This window comes from Canis lupus, chromosome X (genome assembly GCF_011100685.1).
Source record: "Canis lupus familiaris isolate Mischka breed German Shepherd chromosome X, alternate assembly UU_Cfam_GSD_1.0, whole genome shotgun sequence".
Taxonomy (NCBI): Eukaryota; Metazoa; Chordata; class Mammalia; order Carnivora; family Canidae; genus Canis; species Canis lupus.
In genome coordinates this window covers 80,969,788-80,993,406 of record NC_049260.1, presented here as the reverse complement: position 1 = coordinate 80,993,406, position 23,619 = coordinate 80,969,788, and the positions used below count along the sequence as shown (strand labels likewise).

General features: G+C 34.8%; 1 protein-coding gene across 2 annotated transcripts in view; it reads right to left on the bottom strand.

The window, feature by feature from the left end:
• Window positions 1-23,619, bottom strand: part of TBC1D8B (TBC1 domain family member 8B) — a 68,688-nt gene that overhangs the window by 33,235 nt on the left and 11,834 nt on the right. The window contains exons 2-8 of one of the 2 annotated variants that reach the window (XM_038587995.1): window positions 14,591-14,701; window positions 12,610-12,728; window positions 11,878-12,103; window positions 10,966-11,206; window positions 7,670-7,877; window positions 6,671-6,838; window positions 678-722 (exon numbers count right to left, since the gene is read on the bottom strand). In XM_038587995.1, coding sequence (XP_038443923.1) covers window positions 678-722; window positions 6,671-6,838; window positions 7,670-7,877; window positions 10,966-11,206; window positions 11,878-12,103; window positions 12,610-12,728; window positions 14,591-14,701 — 1,118 coding nt within the window. Of the gene's footprint in view, window positions 1-572; window positions 723-6,670; window positions 6,839-7,669; window positions 7,878-10,965; window positions 11,207-11,877; window positions 12,104-12,609; window positions 12,729-14,590; window positions 14,702-23,619 lie in introns of both variants that reach the window. The other variant, XM_038587994.1, reaches the window with a different exon arrangement.

Below are 23,619 nucleotides of genomic sequence, written 5' to 3'. Positions count from 1 at the left end.
ACAAAAAATCATAGCAAGTAAACATGGTGAGAAATTAACTTCTTTCAAATAACTTGAAAACTCTCTTCCCTGTGAGACAATACCTGCGGAAATCAAGAACACAGAAAGCCAAAATCAGTACTCACAGAAGGGCCAAACACTAGACCACTCATCACAAATCTTTCAAATCCATGTGAGCATAACAGCTTTAATTTACTATTTTAACTCTTACCTAAAATCATATAAAAATGGGAAGAGACTTACACTTAAGAGGTAAAGCTTTGACCCATCACTCTCCCCCAAACACCCAGATTTTAGGATTATTGGCAATCAATGCAAATAAAACCCAATGTTCAATTTTCATTGTTTATCTTAATTCTTGATAACAGCCCTTTTATTTTTTTATTTGTTTTTTCGATAACAGACCTTTTGTGTAATGGAATGAAACAAGTCACACAGTAGTACCTGCTGGAAAACCTGATTTAGAGCACCAAAAGAAGAGTTTTCAGTTGTGATACCTTCTAGTCTGCTCTAAGATTTTTACTTTTGATCAACTGTTTCAATCGACAGATTTAAATATTTTGTTTTCCTACCATTTTGGAATTAAGAGTCTCCAAACTCTGAGGGTGAAATACTGTCATTAAGGCTTCAGTGTTCACAGTTTCACTGCACTCTCTCTGGCATGTCAAAGATCGTACCTCAGTATTATCAGATGGGTCTGTAGAATCAGAACTAATGGGAACCTGAAAAAGAAAAAATGTAATTGTCCCAAATGTATGCTTAAAAATTTCTGTAAGAAATAGAAATGCTAATGTTTTATCTGTCATTTATAAACCACCATCTATCTACTTAATAAATATAAAAGCAACATCTCAGAAAGACATTGTGTTTCTATCAAATTTAGAGATATAGACAAATCAATGTCTGGAACAGCAAACTCAGAACTTCTGTGAACCCACTGCCCTATAAAAGCAACAAAATACTGGCAAAAGATTTTAAAAAGTACCAGTTCAGAACACTGGAAATTTACCAAAGGCACAGAATGAACTGAAAAGCAAGGATACAACTGAAACTAATGAACCTCAGTAGGAACACCAGATTCTGTTAAGTTTTGACTTGAGGCTATTCCCATCATCCCTCCTCCCAAGCTCAGAGATATGGTAGCCATGAAAGCCTGCATTAAGACAGCCGATGGATGGATCTTTTGGCACTTTATGAAAATCCCCATCCACAGAACACAGTCAATACTTTGACCAAACAATAGCTCCCTAGAAAATCTCCATTCTCAGAGTGTTGTTATCATTTGATTTGATTCAGAGCTCAGGTCTCTGAAAAAAAGCCCCATCCCCAGGGCATTACAGAAAGTCATAGTAATCTGCTGATAACATCACAGCTGCCTAAGGCTATAATTTCAGTTTGGGGCAAACAAGAGCCAGGCTAAAAACCTAAAAGGAAGATCTGGATAACAAGATAAACACGGGGAACTTTGAAAGATTCTGAGAGATTCTTGGGGATCTAGAAGTATATATGCATGTACAGGGGTATGAAACTCCCTGGGAAAGAAATGGGACAGTGGAAGGACCCAGTCACTCAACTCTGGCTGACTTTGGAGGTAAGCAATGAACCCCTAAGGCTGATTTATAAGCTACCTGAAGTTTGAAGTATACCTTCACTAAAGATTTCCTGGTAAAAAGTAGAAAACTTAATAGTTCAAGGTATTTAAGGAACTCTTCTGATCCATCACTGGCTGACCACCAATTTATACTGACTCATGGGGGTAATCCAAGAAAGCCAGTTTAAAAATAAAAACAAGAACTATTTAAAAAGAAAAGGCAACCAATAGAAAATGGCTTTGAGAGGGTCCAGTTCCTGGATTTTGTAAACTAAGAATGTAAAGTAGCTATTGTAAATATATTAAAAAAATGAAAGGAAATTAAATTTAAAAAAATAAAGGACCCAGTTAGAAAGTGGGCAAAAGATCTGAAGAGACCTCATCAAAGATATAAAGACAACAAATAATCATAAAAAAATGCTCAGTATTATATCGTTAAGGAATTGTAAATTAAAAAAAAAACACTGAGATACTACTGGCTATTAAAATGGCTAAAATCCAAAACACTGATAATAACAAGTACTTGCTGCTGAGGATATAGAACAAGAACTCTGATTTATTGCTGGCAGAAATGCAAAATAGCACAGCCACTTTAGAAGACAGTTTGGCAGTTTCTTACAAAGCAAAACATAGCCTTACTATAGGATTAAGGAATTGTGCTAATTATATACCCAAATAGTTGAAAATGTATGTCTACACAAAAATTTGCATGTGAATGTTTATAGCAGTTTTATTCAGAGTTGCTAAAAACTGAAAGCAAACAAGGTATCATGAGGTGAATGGATAAACACTATGGTATATCCAGATAATAAAATATTTTTCAGCAATAAAAAATGAACGGTCAATAAAACCTAAAGAAATAGAAAATTTGAACTTACTAATAACATGTAAGGACATTTAAAATGTAATCCAAAACCTCCCACCAGAGAAAAACCCTGGGCCAGATGGTTTCATGGGTGAATTCTACCAAACATTTAAAGAAGAATTAATGCCCATCCCTTTCACATTCTTCCAAAAAATTAAAGGGGATGGGAACACTCCCAAACTAATTTTACGAGGCCAGTATGCCCCTGATACTAAAGTCAAATAAGAACATTACAAGACATTACAAGTCCCAATCCCAATGAATACAGATGCAAAAACTCTCAACAACATACTAGCAAATCAAATTCAAAAGCACATTACAAGGCTCATACACCATGATCAAGTGGGACTTATCCCTGAGAGGCAAAGATGGTTCAACATACATAAATCAATAAATGTGATAAACCACATGAATAAAGGATAAAAATCTGATCATACCCATAGATGCAGAAAAACCATTTGACGAAATTCAATGTCCTTTCATGATAAAAACTCTCAACAAAGTGGGTATAGAAGAAACATATCTCAATTTAAGAAAGGCCATATATGACAAGTCCACAGCTAACATCATACTCCATGGTAAAAAGCTGAAAGCTTTTTCTATGAGATCAGGAAAAAGATAAGGCTGCTAACTCTCACCACTCCCATTCAACAAAATACTGTAAGTCCTAGCTAGAGCCATCAGTCCAGAAAAAGAAATAAAATGCATCCAAATAGGAAAGGAAGAAGTAAAATTCTGTTTGCTGGTAAAATGATTTTTTATACAGAAAAACCTGAAGACTACCAAAAAAACTACTAGAACTGATAAATGAATTCCGTAAAGTTGAAGAACACAAAATCAATGTACAGAAATCTGCTTCATTTCTATGTGCTAACAATGAAGCAGCAGAAAGTGAAATTAAGAAAAACAAATCCCAGGACACCTGGGTGGCTCAGTGGTTGAGTGTCTACCTTCGGCTCAGGGTGTGATCCTGGAGTCCCATGATTGAGTCCCACATTGGGCTCCCTGCATGGAGCCTGCTTCTCCCTCTGCCTATGTCTCTGCCTCTCTCTGTGTGTTTCTCATGAATAAATAAATAAAATCTTTTAAAAATCCCATTTATAATAGCAACAAAACCAATAAAGTATCTAGGAATAAACTTAACCAAAGAGATGAAAGACCTGTACTCTGAAAACTATAAAACACTGATGAAAAAAATTCAAGATGACACAAAGGAATGGAGACATTCCATGCTCATGGGTTGGAAGAACAAATATTGTTAAAATGTCTTTATTACTCAAAGCAATTACTCATTTAATGCAATTCCTATAAAAATTCCAACAGCATTTTTCACAGAACTAGAGCAAACAATCCTAAAATCTGTGTGGAATCACAAAAGACTTCAAATAGCCAAAGCAATCTTGAAAAGGAAAAACAAAACTGGAGGTATCATAATTCTAGATTTCAAGTTACATTAAAAAGCAGTAGTAATTAAAACAGCATAATACTAGTATAGACACACAGATTGATGGAATAGGACAGAAAACCCAGAAATAAACCCACAATTACATAGTCAGTTAATCTTCAACAAAGGAGGAATGAATATCCAATGAGAAAAAGTCTCTTCAACAAATGGTGTTGGGAAAACTGGGTGGCCACATGTAAAAGAATGAAACTGGACCACTTTTTTATACCATACACAAAAATAAACTTAAAATTGACTAAAGATCAGATCTAAATGTGAGATCTGAAACCATAAAAAAATTGAACAGAGCACAGGCAGTAGTATCTCTCACATCAGCTGTAGCAACGTTTTTGTAGATATGTCTCCTGAGGCAAGGGAAACAAAAGCAAAAATAAACTATTGGGACTGTATCAAAAGAAAAAGTTTCTGCACAGCGAAAGGAAACAAAACTAAAAGGTAACCTATCGAATGGCAGAAGATATCTGCAAATGACATATCTGACAAAGGGTTATAACCATATCCAAAATATGTAAAGAACTGAAACCCCAATACCTACAAAACAAATAATCCAACTTAAAAATGGCCTCTAGAAGACATGAACAGACATTTCTCCAAAGAAGATACCCAAATAGCCAACAGACACATGAAAAGATGCTCAAAATCACTCATCATCAGGGAAATGCAAATCAAAACTACAATAGGATATCACCACACACATGTCAGAATGGCTAACATCAACAACACAAGTGTTGGAGAGGATGTGCAGGAAAAGGAACCCTCTTGCATTGTTAGTGGGAATGCAAACTGGTGCAGCCATTCTGGAAAACAGTACAGAAGTTCCTCAGAAAGTTAAAAATAGAACTACCCTACCATCCAGTAATCACACTATATGGTATTTACATAAAAAACACAAAAACACTAATTCAAATGGATATATGCACCCCTATGTTTATTGCAGCATTATTTACAATAACCAATACAATACAATAGTGTGTGTGTGTGTGTGCGCATGCACACACACAAGGGAATATTATTGTGGCATACACACATATACACACACATGCAATGGAATATTTTATATAGCCATAAAAAGGAATGAAACCTTGATATTTGCAACAACATGGATAGAGCTAGAGAGTATAATGTTAAGTGAAGTAAGTCAACCAGATAAAGACAAATACCATATGATCTCATTCATAATGTGGAATTTAAGATACAAAACAAATGAGCAAAGGAAAAAAAGAAGAAAGAGACAACCAAAGAAATAGACTCTTAGCAATAGAGAACAAAATGATGGTTATTAGAGGGGAGGTGGGTGGTAGATGGGGCAAATAGGGAATGGGGATAAATGAGTACATTTAAAAAAAAAGCATTTCCTAGCAAACCAGTATACTGACTTGTATTCTGTATATACTCTTACTAAAACCTCTAAAAGTGGATTAGAGAAACTAGAAAACCTTAGAACTCTGAATTACATTTGAAATGATGATAAACTCATTTTGAAACAAAATCCTTTCTTTACAACTGATCATACCCAACTACTAGAGGCACCGGAGAGATTTTGGGGAAAAATTCCGGTTCTTCAGGTTTAAGAGATACAGATAAATTGAAGGAGAAAGAAAGATAAGCAAAGATTAAATCTAACACAGAGAATGAATCTGAAATGGAATAAGCCAGGAAAAAAAGTGATATAAGCAAAAATATAGAAGCACTGGGAGAGAAACTACCAGGACTGATCAGGTTTTACCTGCATCCTCAACATCAAGCTAAGGAATATCCTGGGTGCACACCTGAAGAGAATGAAAGATTATAAAGTTGGGGCATGAAAATTCTTGATGGTTAACATGAAGATGCTGGGTCTGGAACTGAGATATATATACACTGTAATTACATGTTTTCATTGTGTTTTTCTTTTATCAAAGAAAAAGCTAGTCTTATCAATACTGCATTATAATTGACTTAGCATAAAATTTTTAGTCTACTCTGCAGAGGTAAAAGCTGCTATAATCCTATTCAAATAAAATAATATAGCCTGTAAAACCAATGTTGATTTTTTTCTTTGAATTTTTAATTAAAATACAATAATTATAATATGATAAATTTTATCAATCTATTAAAAATGTGAGTTTCCCAGGCATTGAAAGTGAAAATTAGTTTGAATTGAAACTACCTACATTTCGATAAAGGATATACAAAACATCAAAATCAGGCTCTTAACCACCCTTTGCCAAAAATATTTGCCTTTTCTAATATTTTACTAGTAAATAGCTTTGCCACTATTTTCCTTTGGGCTATAATATTTAAGTAAGGCTGAGCTCCTTGATATTAAATAAAAGATACCCAAACTGGTTTAAAATTGCTGTCTCTCTATAGAAGTCAGAGGAGAGTCCTTTTTTAAGGCCTTATTAAATATTAAATATAGTTTGAGTTATTAAAAGCTATGTTACATGAAAGCACAAGATGTGTATTATCTGAGATACTGCAGATACAGTCAAGAAAGATCAAATGGTAATAGTTTTTAAATGTGACAATTGAATTTAAATTGGAAAAAAGTAAAATCAGTAAATATGAGTTCCTAAAAAAGGATAAAGTTCTTAACTCTAACTTCTGCTTTATAATGTGACTTAGAGAATATAATTTCTTTGGTTCTGGTCTTTTAAAAAAAATAAATCTAAGCATGAATAGAAAAAGTACTATGAGCTTTTGAAAGAATGGACCACAGTGAAACACAAACTTTTTTAAAAGAATGATTTGATTGTTATATAATTACCTCTGTGCTAATATCATGACACTGAGTTGAAGCTGCTCCGCACTTGAGTCTGAGTTTTGCCACCAGTTGCTCAAAGTCTTTAACCTCACTGAAGCGAAAAGCTGTTTTTCCTTTGATGCTAATGATGACAGATTTGCTGGAATCATTTGTCTTATCTATAGCTACAACCTGGGGGGTAAAAACATACTATAAATGAATCACATTCTCCCTTGTTACTGACATTTTCAGGCAAAATATGTTTAGCTTAATCTTTTGTGGCTAAAGCTTTGGTTCATGGTATGACTTATTAAGGAACAGATTTTGGATGCTAGTTGCACCACTGACACAAACTCAGTGCAAGTTATTTCACTCCTCAAAAAAAAAAAAAAAGGTTTTATCAACACGTAGCCTTAAAAAATAACAATACAAATGTAAAAATTCAGTGCTACAATGCTGACAATTTGTTTCTAACTTACATAAAAGCTATCAATTCTATTATTTGACTATGCGTTTCAAATATAAAAGTCTAAGTTTTGGTATTCATAAATGAGCAATCATGCTCCATCTTGAGTCATCCTGAACCCTTATCTGGTTTGTAAATTTTTAAGTTTTTTCTATTTTCACTTTTAATAAGAACTATAAGGCTCTTATCCTAGTACTTTTATCCTGAAGAATAATACTGAACTTAAAACATGATTATTGGGGCACCTGGGGGGCTCAGTCGGTTTAAGTGTTCAACTCATGATTTTGGCTCAGGTCATGATCTTGGGGTTGTGAAATCAAGCCCTGCATTGGGTTGCATGCTGAGTGTGGAGCCTGCCTGGGATTCTCTCTCCTCCTCCTTCTTCCCTCTCCCCCACCCACTTGTGTGTGTTCTGTCAAAAAAAAATGATTCTTTAAAAATTACAAAAAGGGTGGTACAAATAAAATTTTTGATAATTTACAGAATTAAATGATATTTTATTCTGTGAGTGATAGCATTTTCAAACTAAAACTGATATGTAACCAAATGTATATTACCTCTCGTAATGGAATGATTACACTACATAGATTGCCATCGTGGCTAGCAAAGCAGACATAGTTTTCTGAGACGCACATTTTTCCATGAGTATTAAAGTGGCTGAATGGTACCCATAAGAAACATTCATGTACTTCTTTCAAGGTTTCTTCTTTGGGGAGCCTAAAAAAAGCACTGAACTGCTCACTGTGGGCTCGATTTTCCAGACCTCTGAAGAAAAGAACAAAGGGGGCTCAAATAATGACTTCTAAAGTGCACACATGCCTGTATTGATTAATCTAAATGTACTGTAAATCAGAAAGATTAAATACTACATGCTATGTTCTTAAACTATGCAATGGAAGATACACACTGATTCATAACAAATTCGTTTTCCTTGTTCCTTTTTCCAATTTTGTTTTATTACTAGATTACAGTGCACAAGTTAGAGATAATGTAGGACTTTAAACCATCTGTTAAGGAGTGATTTACCAGAAGATTATTATTATATTATTATATGTTCATAATATGCAAATATGGCTAAACCAGTGCTGGTAAACAATTTTTATCTGTGGTTATCTGAAAATCAAGAGTCACCCAGTTCAAACAAAATAAAAATGCAACAGAAAAAATGAACAGAAAAAATTAAAATTTACAGGATCAAAATTTAGACAAGAACAGTACATATAAGACAATATTAAAATTAAGTAAGACAAATATTTAAATGTATGTTTAGGGACGCCTGGGTGGCTCAGTGGTTAAACATCTGCTTCTGGCTCAGGGCATGATCCTGGGGTCCTGGGATCGAGTCTCGCTTGAGGCTCCCTGCAGGGAGCCTGCTTCTCCCTCTGCCTATGTCTCTGCCTCTCTGTGTGTCTCTCATGAATAAATAAATAAAATCTTTTACAAAAATAAAAAATAAATGTATGTTTAAAAAAAATCCATACTAGAGGCAAAAAAAAACCCAACACTGCTTGCACAGTACTGGGCACAGGATAGATGTCAACAAATAAAGATGACTTGTTAACATACGAATAAAAAACAACTGCTTAAAATAGTACAATTTTTCTAGAGGCAGTAAACACTTGTGTTAAGCAGCAATGCCATCTGGGGTAGTAAGTAAATTATGCAAGTTCTAACACAAAGCCAACAAAGTTAAAACCAAATTCATCCTTCCAGTATATACTGTTTGAATATATGGCATTTCATCATGTCTCTCAAACTAATTCTGAACAGAAAACCACATTAATTTTACCTCACTTAAATTATAATTTGCTGGGTTATTTTATTATTTTAAAAGATGAGTTTTAGGGATCCCTGGGTGGCTCAACGGTTTAGAGCCTGCCTTTGGCCCAGGGCGTGATCCTGGAGGCCCAGGATTGAGTCCCACGTTGGGCTCCCTGCGTGGAGCCTGCTTCTCCCTCTGCCTGTCTCTGCCTGTCTCTGCCTCTCTCTCTCTCTCTCTCTCTGTGTCTCTTTTATGAATAAATAAAATCTTTAAAAAAATAAAATGCAGATTTTTAAAAAAGATGAGTTTTATTTATATAAATGAAAAGATGTCCATGGTATATTATTTTAAGGCAGAAAAAAGCAGACTGCGGAATAATATGTGATGTTTAGTCCCAATCATGTCTTTTGCAAATACTTTTTAATTAATGCATTAAAAAGCCTGGAAGGATATACACTGAACTGAACTATTGTTAATGTGCTTCTCTACTCTTTAAATTATAGAAGTGATACATATTGGTAAAAACAATAAGCTGAAGCAAAAAAGATTCAGTTTTAGAAAAAAGTCATTTGGAGACTGAGTCTAAATAAGCTATTGTTCTTTTCAACTTACTAGAAAAAAAAAGATTTAGATGTATATGGTTTTCGGGATGCCTGGTGGCTCAGCAGTTAAGCATCTGCCTTTGGCTCAGGGTGTGATTCCAGAGTCCTGGGATGGAGTCCCACATCGGGCTTCCTGCATGGAGCCTGCTTCTCCTTCTCCCTCTGCCTATGTCTCTGCCTCTCTCTCTCTCTCTCTGTGTCTCTCATGAATAAATAAATAAAATAAAATCATATATATATGATTCAATAGGCTCTCTTAAAAATGCACAGAGACAAAAATGGATTTCCTGTATCATTTAAATACAGACTTGGTAATGAATAACTCACTGATAGATGGCCTTTCAGAGGATATTCTAAGAGAAATAAAATGGCTAAAACATTTATGTTTATGGTGGCCAACCAAGGAAAAACTTACCAAAACAAATGCTCAACTATATATAATGTAAATAAATGAGTACCTAATCTTTATAGAGTTCTATCTGTAAATCATGCACCCCTAGACCTCTAAAAAATTCACCTTGCTGATCTATTTTCCTGAAAAGCAGGCCAACTCACTCAAAAAGAAATCTTTATGTATAAATTTTAGAAATAGAAATAGGCAAGTAGAACAACCATACCCAGTTAGGGCTATGTAGTAATCACACAACCCTCTAGGTCACTTGTTCTGGTCTACCCATAGGACTGCAATCTCAGTTTCCCATACAGTCTATACCCTCATGCTCCTTGCCAGAAGACACATGCACTAGCTGTTTCTAGATCCTCTCTTCTCTCCCTCTCTTTTGGCATGCTCATTTCAGTCAATTGTTCTGAGTGTTGAGCAGTATGAAAGGGCTCTGGTCAGTTTCAGCAAAACAAATATAGTGGCAAACAGCTATCAGAGATACTTCTCATGGTGCCTGGGTGGCTCAGTCAATTAAGTGGCTGACGCCTGATTTTAGCTCAGGTCATAATCACAGGGTTGTAAATTCAAGCCCTGAGTCGGGCTCCATGCTCAGTATGGAGCCTGCTTGTCCCTCTCCCTGCCCCTCTACATCCCCACTTAAATACATAAATAAAATCTTTTAAAAAATTATGTTGTCTATAAATGTTTAAAAATAAACAATAATTTTATGCTATCATACCTGAAATTATCTAGACTACTCACAGAGAAATTTAGACTAACCATGCATATAAAAATCTCTAAATTTCTAAAAGCACTCCAGGGCAAATCCTACTGAGATCTCAATAAATAATTTTCAAACCTAACTTCTATTACTTCTTAGGATTAAAATTAATGGAAGGGATACCTTTGTGAAATGCATACAAATAAACAAAAATACCCCACACATCAATGATTAATTCCAAAGAAAAATTATCATACAACATAGAACAGTTAATTTTTAATGATAATCAATGTTATCATTCTTTGGTAAAACAATACTTTAAAAAGTATTAAGCTCTGAAAAAAAAAAAAAAAAAAAAAAAAAAAAAAGTATTAAGCTCTGAATACCTCTTGGTGATTTGTAGAGGATCATCAAGGATTGGGTCATTAGCAAATGTTTCCTTATCAAAAAGTCTCTTTATGGCATAGTTTGCCAGCTGTTCCATAAGAAGATATGTTTCATTAATATGCAAAAACATTGAAAAGTAGTGATTCTCCCCTTGGGAACACACATGAATACTTTCTGTTAGTAAAACATTTGAAGTCTTTTCAAGTTTTGAGACTGCATCCCAGGAGATAATGAGTTTTACTGCAAATAAGAATTACAAGCAGATATGATTAAATTTCTCAATACTGATTAATATTTATCAATCAGGTCTTTTGAAATAATAGCTAACCACTCCAAAATGGTATGAACTAAAACATTTTAGACTTCAAGATCAGTTAAAGTTTTGAAGCGTGACCATGAACATACAATAGGTGATTCTAAGAACAGATATAATTTTAAAGAATTTTTAAAAAATATTCAGATTTTATATTTAAATATGCTACTTTACAGAGTTGCATAATCAATGATATAAAAGCTGTATGCGTGTTATGAACATTACTGTTTGATTCTTCTTTATAACTTTGGGCCATTAGGTATTAGGGCTACTATGTTTATATTGTATCTCTAAAACAAAGATTAAAACATGAATTGTAGAAAGTCAATAGTTTAGAACAACACAAAAAAAGGAGTTATATGCCAGGTCACCATCATTTAATATTCATTCACTTTCCACAATATGCAAGGCATTCTGTATATACTTTCAATGGCTCCTATGTTAAGGATTCTTTTTCTAGATGAAGTGAACTTTTTAATGTATAGTTTAATTACTCTTAATATCAATCCTATTGCTTTATATACAACCTAACAACACCACAGAGTTGATAGGTCAGTCGGCATGTTCAAAATCATGGTAAGCAACAAAAGCCACTTACTTTCTGATCCCAACAAAAAAGAATAGAAGCTCAGAAAATTGGTGCTAAGATAGAGCCAACCCTGACAAGGAACCCGTCCTTTCCAGTAACTGCATGAGTAATAGGTCACTAACTTCTCCTGCTCTGGTAAACCAAAACATTTTCCAAATTTCAAAAGTGCTTCCCGAAATTTCTCAGGATCATCTTCTTTTGCAAAAGAATGTCTTCCCTCTTCAGCAATCAAACCCTAAAGGAGACAAAATATTTTTTAAAAACTAATTACTTCCTACCAATAAAAATACATTTTATATATTTAAACAGTTCACTGAATACAATCGTATATATCTACACAGGTACATATACCTATATATGCGTGTACATTAGTGCTTCTCTTAGGACAGAGGTGAGCAAATTTTCTTTAATTTTGTAATTAGGCTTTTTCTAATGCCTCACAAGGAGCTAACACAAATACAGGTGCTAAATATTTTTTTGGTTGAGCAAAGGATTCATCCAAATTCTAAGCTTAAGAAATACTAAAATGAAAATATCCCTAAGAGCACTTATAAGGGGACCAGAAACTAATCATTGACTTTATAGTTTTCTTTAGCACTGATTCTGACATTTATATGTGTACTTATGCCAATATTGAAAGGTGTCAGGAAAACAATGACCTTCCCACATGGCTTGTGATCCTAAAATAAGATGGTCAAAGATTTTAATATCCCAGCTACAAAATACATCCCCATCACTTACTCTTATTTTTCCTTGTACAAAATGAGTAATATCTTCATTTGAATCAAACACAGATAAGGTCTTCATGATATTTTGTTCCAACCAATCCCAATGTTTGGTAATTTCTTCTCTGTTGGCTCCTAATTGAAAATGAAAAAGAATAAAAGATTCAAGGGAAAGTCCACAACAAAACTGCTCTTGATATTTACAAGCTTAGTTCAAAAAGAAATAAAATTATATTTGCTCATTTTCAGAAATGATCATAAAGGAATAAAGATATTAATTACATTTATTCTCTATTTCAATCTCTATATATGGAGACAAATACTATTTTTCACCTCAAATGAGAGACTAAAATATTTAATGAAAGGAGAAAAAATAAATACAACTCATGAGAAAAGATACAAAATTCTGAAAACAAGACGCCAGTAACTGGTGCCTACAGCAACCAATATTTTTAAAGAGAATATACAGAGTGCCAGGACATAAATATAGAATTTAATCCATGGTCTTCAAATAATACAGTCAATACTATCCCTGTAATCTATGTCACTGCAAACAACATGCACATGACAATACTATGTCAACGTCAACATGTTACTGAAGTCACAATACCAAGTATAATAACTTTAATTAATCACAAATAAAAGCCATGGGAAAATTTTAAGCCTTTATTTTGGTCCTTTAGGTATAAGGAAGTTTTATTAGTAGGTAATTATTATAGCTCTACATCATGTTAATTTGGGGGAATAAGTAACACAATAATCCTCCCTCTTTAAAGTGGAATGGACATTTTTCCCTACCTAACTTCTACCAACCAGATTTAGAGTTGAGGTTACAAATGTCTCAAAATGTCAGCAGGTGTAATGTCTTCCTTATTTAGTTTAAATGACATTCAATTTAAGAGAGCCAACAGAAAACACCAGCAACACTAAAGAAAATATATAGGGAAATGCAAAAGACAAGCCACATATCTTTAAAAGTTCATGGTATGCTGTATGTTCACACATATAAACTATCCAGGAATTTACATGGGTTTTTTTTTAAGTGTATCTACTTGGGAAGAGAGGGGGAGATGAAAGAACGAGAAAAAGGAAGTCTTTCAACATTAAAAAGGTCAGAAATTTGGGATTTTAATTTAGACCAACATTATAATGGCATCATAAAAGAAGTAAACTGTCATTTTTTTTAAATTTTGAGTTGTTTTATTAGAAAGGATATCCTAATTCATTTTCTATGTACAAGGTATATTTATGTGAAAGCATCTCAACTATCTCAGCATGAATGAATACATAGCATTACCAGTAAAACATCTCTTCTTAGGATATAATGCCTTTTGTGAGAAAGTAGGTGTGTAACTAAAAATGTTTCAAATTTTTAGGCTTCTACTTTCTTGGGGGACAATCTTTAGTTTTGGGCTTAATTCTCCTGAGTTATTACAGATGAAATGAAGTATCTCATGAGGAGGTTCTCATCTTCTCAGCAGTTGGGTAAGCTGAAGAAAGGAATCATATAGCAGTAGTGCTGACCAAAATTTGCTCAAAATTTGCTGGAACACATGCTTTACATCCCTCACACTAATGGATTTTTTTTTAAAAACTGTAATAATCTGTAATCCTTCTTATCTAAACAATTAGATTATCTTGTCTCTCAATGTAGAGTTACATGTTTAACTCTTTTCTAAATCAAAACTGAGGAGAATAAATGTAAATATTCAATTTCTTGGGCAGCCCCCGTGGCCCAGTGGTTTAGCGCCACCTTCAGCCCAGGGTGTGATCCTGGAGACCTGGGATTGAGTCCCATGTCAGGCTCCCTGCATGGAGCCAGCTTCTCCCTCTGCCTGTGTTTCTGCCTCTCTCTCTCTCTCTGTGTATGTCATGAATAAATAAATAAAATCTTTAAAAAAATTCAATTTCTTAGTATCTTTATTTGTTTGATTATACGTTTTATTTTTTATTTTTGATTATTATTTTTTATTTTTATGATTAAAAATCATACTCACCACATGCAATTGACAGGTAAACTTGAGAATCTGGTGTCTGGTGTAGGATGCGAAATGGAGCAACTTTAGCAGTAGAGTCTAAGACTGAATCAAGAGTCCCAACCAGAAGCCCTATTGTAATAAAGAGACCGGTGAAATAAAGATTTTACAAAACATAAAACCAGTATCATTTCATCTGAAAAAAAAAAAAAACAATGGATTAATCTTTTTTAAAATTTCCAGCCCAAAGTTTCCTTATAAAGATTTTCTTAAGCAAAAAATCTATTCAGGATGAAAGGATTACTGTGATCCATTGTGAGTAGTGCTTGAGAATATTATCTTTCAATAAAAAAAATAAGTCAGGTTCAATCGTCTGAATCTCACTATATATTTACAGCACTTATATATATCCTTTACTAAGGTTGTACATATAGCACTAAGAATGTAGATTCTGGTACCAGAGATTTCCTGAGTTTGAATACTGATTCTGTCACTTGTGCCAAACTGAACCAGTTGTATTTACCTTTTTTTTTTTCATCCTCATTTGTACAATAAGGTTAAAATAGAACCTACCACAAAGGGTTGTTGTAAAGACAAAATGAGCTATGCTTACACACAAATATTAGAACAATGCTTAGCACGTAGTGTAACACTCAATGTTAACGAATGCTATTATTATATAAGAAAATCTTGGATATTTAAATAAGATAAAACCCTGATTAACAAAAATGTATAGGAAGGGGATTTTCTTTTTAACAATTCTTAATGCCTCAATTTAGAATTCAAGGCTTTCGATCAATTAGTTCCAATGTAATTATCTGATTATATTTCCTACTCCTTCCTAGAACAAAGTTTGCTGCTTTACAATCAATTACTTTCTCGGGGGCACCTGGGTGGCTCAGTGGTTGAGCACCTGCCTTTGGCTCAGGTCATGATCCCAGGGCCTTGGGATAGAGGTCCACCATCAGACTCCCCACAGGGAGTCTGCTTCTCTCTTTGCCTATGTCTCTGCCTCTCTCTCTGTGTGTCTCTCATGAATAAATGAATAAAATCTTTAAAAAAAACCCCACAATTATTCTCTGTTAGAGTCTTTGCTAAGCAATTCCTTTTTTTTACCTGTATATGCTAATGCAAGGCTCCCAGCTCAGTCCAGCTAATCTAAATTCTACATTTTCTTTAAGACCCACTTCCCATATAGAACCTTTACCGGCAACGTCAAGCAATAGTGCCTTCTCTTTTCCCTGATTACTTGAAACACTTACAGTCTATGCAATACAACCTAGCATTTTGATTATTAGGCTAGTTATCCATTTTATTATTTTTTTATTTTTTTAGGCTAGTTATAGCTACTTTCTAAATGCTTCATGTATATGAATCTAGTCTCCTTACCTAAATTATTGGTTCTCTGAGAACAATTCATGTTCTCTACTCCTGGGTTTGTATCACCCCTAACTTTCAACATATTGCTGGGTACAACAGGAGCAAAATTTCAATGGGATGACTGAAATATATAAAACTACCTTCCTTTTCTGGAAGCTTTGATAGGTTGAGTGTTGGTGTTGTTTTATGAGGCATTTCTCTTTAGCATACAGATTTCTGAGAAAATATTTAAATCGATTACAAAATAGGCTTCTTTCCCTACTTAAAAGGAGTTAAGATTACAAGCAAGCTTTGAAAGAGAATATAGGTAGATTAGCAAATTTGTGGTAGGTAGTTATGAGCATCAAGGGAGGTAAATTAGAAAGTAAGGGGGTAGAATAAAGATATAAAGAGAAATTTTGTTTGGCTGAGAGGGTAAGAGAGTCAATGTAAGAATCAATAAAAAGTAAAAATAGGGGTCACAAATGCACATTAACATTAATTAACAATCTGACAGAGGGTTTCCATAGTTGGGATAAAGTATCAAGAAAGATTTTGGAAATGGCAACAGGTACAGATTACAGAGAAAAAAGTCATCTGATATGAAAAAAGTTCTGGTAAGAATGGAAGAATTTAAGAAATAGAAATAAGAAAATCTAGACAAATATTATGAAAGAGGAGGCGTTGGGGAAGAGAATGGGAATGAGGAGAGACAGATGAAGTGATAATATTTCAACTAATAATGACAAAATTCCTGAAGGATCTGGAGATAAAGAAAAAAATAATTCTATCACTTTTAGCATGAAAAAAAAAAGACTGTGAGAAATTAGATTTGGCTAAGAGTTCAAGGATAAAGAAAGAAAAGTAGGAGCTAAACAATGCAGATAGCCTCTTCAATGCAATGTGGTTGAAATTATTCAGGAAATGGAAACAAGGATAATGTTCTCAGTTTGAAGACCAGGAAGTGAAACTATTCAGAAGAAAGATAAAAGAGTAGAAGTAAAAGAACCAAAAGAGGTAACTCTCTTCAGGTTGAAAAACAAAAAATCATGTGTATGAATGTCTGTGTATATAAATATCATATGACATCTAGACAAAATTGTCAAAATAAAGGAATTATAACTTTAAATAAAAACATTTATGAAACAGTTCTAACTGCTAGATTTGCCTTCCAAGAATTTAAATTCTAAAATTTTCAAACAATTATTTTCAAATCTGTAGGGAAAATCATTTATTTTACCTTTATTACATTTTAAATAAAACTAGCTCAAATTTTACTTCCTTATTTACATATACTAGAAAAAGTAGTATTAGAACAGGAGAAAGAACAAAATGAAAAAAAAAAAAGAAAAAAGTCTTGCTCAGCTGAAAAATCATGGTGGGAATGTGGATGTGTGAGGAGGCAGAAAAGAAAGGGGAGACCACAGGTAATCATTCCTGAGTAACATAATAATCATTAGTCCCTTGATAGAAAGTTGTGAGACTGGGGACAAAGCAGTCAAAGTCACTGGTAAGAAAGGTCATTTTTTTTTTTTTGGTAGCAGCAACAGCAGCAGTAGAAATGTCCACAAGATTATAAGTGTCTTATACTACGTACAAAGGAAATAGCTCAGTTTTCGTAAGTACATTAAATCAGTCAGTTAGTATAAAACTACAACAAATAATCTGGAAGCTAGCACTAGAATACATTTCCAGTCACTTGGGGAACTCTTGAAGCTCTTTAAGCTATAATCATCATTGAGTCCTTGCAAGTCAATCAGGAATTAATATGCCAACATCTGGGTTGTAAAAGTACAAGAAAACAAGTAGATAACTTTGGGTTGCTTTTCTATGTATACACAGAGGTTTATTATCTGATAGCCTGAACATCCAAGGTCATCAAACATTCTTACACATGGGAATTTCTAGAGCTACAGTAAATTGGGAAGAGAGCAGACACTGTCAGCTATATGACAGAACACACGATTTAAAAACTGAAGTTCAGGGTAGCCTGGGTGGCTCAACGGTTTATCACCGCCTTCAGCCCAGGGCATGATCCTGGAGACCAGGGATCGAGTCCCACATCGGGCTTCCTGCATGGAGCCTGCTTTTCCCTCTGCTTATGTCTCTGCCTCTTTCTCTCTGTGTCTCTCATGAATAAATAAAATATTTTTAAAAAAATTTTAAAAATCAACAAATGTGATCATCTCTTGTTTTAAAACTTCACTTCTGGGATGCCCGAGGGACTCAGTGGTTTAGCGCCTGCCTTCCGCCTAGGGCGTGATCCTGGAGTCCCAGTGAGTCCACATCGGCCTCCCTACATGGACCCTGCTTCTCCCTCTGCCTCTGCCTCTCTCTCTCTGTGTGTCTCTCATGAATAAATAAATAAAATGTTAAAAAAAATAAAATAGGGAAGCCCGGGTGGCTCAGTGGTTTAGAGCCGCCTTCAGCCCAGGGCGTGATCCTGGAGACCTGGGATCAAGATCAAGTCCCATTTCCGGCTCCCTGCATGAAGCCTGCTTCTCCCTCTGCCTGTGTCTCTGCCTCTCTCTCTCTCTCTCTCTCTCTGTCTCTCATGAATAAATAAAATATTTTTTTAAAAAATAAAATAAAATAAAACTTCACTTCTTTATATTGGATTAAGGCAGGAAAAAAAAACCAAGACCATCTAGACTGTAGTTAAAAGAACAGTGGAGGGATCCCTGGGTGGCGCAGCGGTTTGGCGCCTGCCTTTGGCCCAGGGCGCGATCCTGGAGACCCGGGATCGAATCCCACATCGGGCTCCCGGTGCATGGAGCCTGCTTCTCCCTCTGCCTGTGTCTCTGCCTCTCTCTCTCTCTCTCTCTCTCTCTCTCTGTGACTATCATAAATAAATAAAAAATTAAAAAAAATAACAGTGGAGACAGAAAACAACAAAGGTTTAACTCTCAAGTCTCTTTAATTCTCTATCTCAGGTTTTTCTATTCTACAGATTAGGGCATTCCTTTTTAACAACCTTTTCTAGTTGCTAAGGGTATTATACCTTGAGTCTCATATTTTCTAACCACAAATAAATGAATCTGTAACACTTGCTGTGTCCCCAATGACTGCCATCTTTTGCTTTTGCTCTATCACATTATTTGTCCTGCTTAGAATGTCCTCCTCATTTATCTCTACCAAATCACATCCCAGATATTATTAGTTCTCATATTTGGCTGATTTAATTAAAGAAAATAAAACTGCTTTTTGACAAGATGCTTCTCAGATGTCACGCTGGAATTCTGCCACCAGAATACCACCTCTTGTTATTAATCACTGCTTTTAAGAATCTTTGTATCATTTAACAGGACATCTGATAAGCATACTTTACACCAGAGCTGGCCTTGGAAAATTGTTTTGGGGGCTTCAAATACTCCTCATTCATGACTGTAAGTTACTCAAATCAGGCTGATATTATTATTACTGACTACCCCAGTAATTATATAATTGCTTGCTTACTTGTTTATTATCTGTCTGTCCCACTAGATTATGAACTCTGGGGGGGGGTAGGATCTATTCCTGTTTTATTCACTACTGTATACCCAACACCCAGGACAGTAACTAATTACCACCCCATTTCTCTGTTTCTCTTCATAACAAAATTCCTAGAAAGAATTATAAATATTCACTCTGCCTCCAAATACCTGCTTAGCTTCATATCCTCTAGTCCGTCTGGTCTCTGCTCATAGGTAACCTTAAAGTAGCCTTCCCAGACCAAATTTATCTAAAACACCAACCTCTTCCCCTCTCTATAATTACATCTTACTTTATTTTCCTTCATATAGCCATGTATTACGTATTTATTTGCCTCTCTCAACTAAAATGTTAGCCCCATGAGAATAAGGATTTTGTTTTGCTCACTTGCTATTATCTCCAGTACCTAAAAGAGTGGTTTTTAAAAAGCACTTGGTTAAGTATGTGTTAAATGAATGTTATCCTCTTCAACCACATACAGGATTTACTCTTATCTTTGTACTTATATAACAGGAGCAAAAGGTGGAAGACTGTGCAGATTTTCTAACGTAAAGGTAATATAAAATCCAAGTCATAGCTGTACTCCAACAGGGTAAGGTAACCATTATGGTGTCATTTCTTTTATTAATTTTTTCCTTACCTTACATCCATAGTCCTTCCACAACTGCAACTATCCAGGAGAAGCAAGAGTTTTCATCAGCTGAATCATTTCTACATCAAGTATCATGTTTTGAAAAATATAAATAATGTGACTCAAGTTATATATATTCTTCAATACCATTCAGTAAGACAAGTGATGCTTTTATCTGTAGAAGTGCATTTGGAGAACTTCCAGGTTTTGGGCACTCAGATCAAAATGAAATACTGCTGTGATATTATATTCTAATACTTATATATCATTTTGGTTATAAATCTTTTTTTTAAGATTTTATTTACTTATGATAGAGAGAGAGAGAGAGAGAGGCAGAGTCACAGGCAGAGGGAGAGGCAGGCTCCATGCCGGAGCCCAACGCGGGACTCGATCCTGGGGACTACAGGATGGCGCCCTGGGCCAAAGGCAGGCGCTAAACCGCTGAGCCACCCAGGGATCCCCCGGTTATAAATCTTAAATGCATAATCACTATCATACCAAAGTCATTGAATAACTATCAGTTTTACTTTTGTAGGGGAATCACTGCAGATTGGACATATTCAATATTACTATTTCAAATAACTTTCTATATATAACATGGGAAATGCAATTACTAGGGAAAATGGTATGAATATTCATGTTCCTTTGGCTCTATAGAAAATGGTACTCTGAAAAAAATAGAAAATGGTACTCTGTTAATAGATAAATGAGTATCAGATGTTTATAAAGTTGCTCAAAACTCATTTGAATCTCAGAACAATGCCATGAGGCAAGGAAGATAGGTTTTGTTCCCATTTTACAGACGAGGAAACAAAACCTTTATAAAACAATTACAGCTGAATAGAAACATAAAAATATTAAAGAATCACAGAAGACAAAGGTAGTACGGTTAATGAGTGGAATCAATGAATTCAATGGTGTACTTATATATTTGTGGATGTTCGCTTGCAGTTGACTTATTAAAAAAAGAATTCCATAGAGGAACCCCTGGGGAGGGCAAATTATACTGTGCTCTGTTCCCTCCCTAAAACATTTTGATCCATACAAAATCAAGTAAAAAGTTACTTTTAAAGATTTCTTTGAATGAGAAAGGTCAGCCTTGCAGGAGGTTCTGAAAAATAAAAGTTGGTCAATGTCATCACTTTTTAGACTTTTTTTTTCATGAAAATGAAATCAACTCAATAGCAAATATTAGTTTCCTACTTACATTATAAATTTCCAATATCTTAGCCAAAAAAAAACTCTCTTTGTATACAATACATATCATTACTATTACTTTAACTTAACTCTTGAGGATTGAAGATTCATGATCCTAAGGTAAAGCTGAGTAGTGCTTTCTTGTCTAGGTCTAAGGAAAGAAACACCCTAGCAACAAGCAAGGGAGGGGAAAGGAAGAGAGCAGTGTTAGCAACAGGTATCTAAAAAACCTCCTGAGTCTTATAGGTAAGCAGTCAATAATCCTTCCACTACTACCAAGAAAAAGTGGTGACAGTGATCATCTTTCACGTCTTAAAACCACCAATGAAGCTGTCCTTTATCACTCAAAACAACACAGACAGACTTAGAGGGTAAGACGTTAAGTGAAATAACTCAGTCAGATAAAGACAAATACCATATAATTTCACTCATGTGGAATGTAAGAAACAAATGAATAAATCAACACAGAGATAAACAAACAAAAAACGAACTCTTTAAATATACAGAATTAGTGAATCCCAGAGGGGAGGTAGGTTGGTGGATGTCTGAAACAAATAAAGGGGATTAAGAGTACACTTATTGTGATGAGAAATGACTAATCTACAGAATTGTTGAATCACTATACTATATACCTAAAACTAATATAACACTGTGTAATTATACTGGAATTAAATACATTTTTATTTTTTCATTTGTTTTCTTGAACTTCGATTTTCCAACATATATCCCATCAACTTCCCTTCTCAGTGCCCATCACCCATTTACCACAAAGCCCCTGCCCACCTCTCAGAGTTAGGAGTCTCTCATGGTTTGTCTCCTTCTCTAATTTTTCCCACTCAGTTCCCCTCCTTTCCCTTATAATCTCCTTCACAATTTCTTATACTCCCCATATGAGTAAAACCATGTGATGATTGTCCTTCTCCAACTGACTTACTTCACTCAGCATAATACCCTCCAGTTTCATCCACATCAAGGCAAATGGTGGGTATTTGTCCTTTCTGATGGCTGAGTAATATTCCATTATATATATATATATATATATATATATATATATATATATATATATATAATGTGATATATATATATCACATCTTCTTTATCCATTCATCTGTCAAAGAACATCATTCCACAGATTGGCTACTGTGGATATTGTTGCTATGAACATTGGGGTGCAGGAGTCCCGGCATTTCACTGCATCTGTATCTTTGGGGTAAAACCCAGCAGTGCAATTGCAGAGTCACAGGGTAGCTCTATTTTTATCTCTTTGAGGAACCTCTACACAATTTTTCAGAGTGGCTGCACCAGTCTGCATTCCCACCAACAGTGCCAGATGGTTCCCCCTTCTCCACATCCTCTCCAACATTTGTTGTTTCCTGTCTTGTTAATTTTTGCCATTCTCACTGCTGTAAGGTGGTATCTCATTGTGGTTTTGATTTGTAGTTCCCTGATGGCAAGTGATGCAGAGCATTTTCTCATGTGCTTGTTAGCCATGTGTTATGTCTTCTTTACTGAAATTTCTGTACATTTCTTCTGCCCATTTCATGACTGGATTTCTTGTTTCTTGGGTGCTAAGTTTAACAAGTTCTTTATAGATCTTAAATACTAGCCCTTCATCTGATATGTCATTTGGAAATATCTTCTCCCATTCTATAGGTTGTATTTTAGTTTTGTTCACTGTTTCTTTTGCTGTGCAGAAGCTTTTTATCCTGATTAAGCCCCAATAGTTCATTTTTGCTTTTGTTTCCTTTGCCTTCATACATGTATCTTGCAAGAAGTTACAGTGGCCAAGTTCAAAATGGGTGTTGCCTGTGTTCTCCTCTAGGATTTTGATGGATTCTTGTCTCACATTTAGATCTTCCCACCATTTTGAGTTTATCTTTGTGTATGGTGTAAGAGAATGGTCTAGTTGCATTTTTCTGCACGTGGCTGTCCAATTTTCTCAACACCATTTATTGAGGAAACTTTTTTCCAGTGGATAGTCTTTCCTGCTTTGTCGAATATTAGTTGACCATAGAGTTGAGGGCCCATTTCTGGGTTCTGTATTCTGTTCCATTGATCTAGGTGTCTGTTTTTGTGCCATACTATCTTGATGATAACAGGTTTTTTTAAAAGTACATTTCTACTGGTTTTATTTTTTTAATTTTATATATATTATATATATATTTTAAATTTTTATTATATATATTTTTTAATTATATAAATATAATTTAATTAAGAGAGAGAGGCAGAGACACAGACAGAGGGAGAAGCAGGCTCCATGCAGGGAGCCTGACGTGGGACTCAATCCTGGGTCTCCAGGATAATGCCCTGGACTGAAGGCGGTGCTAAACCGCTGAGCCACCCGGGCTGCCTGATGATCACAGTTTTGTAATACGGCTTGAAATCTGGTATT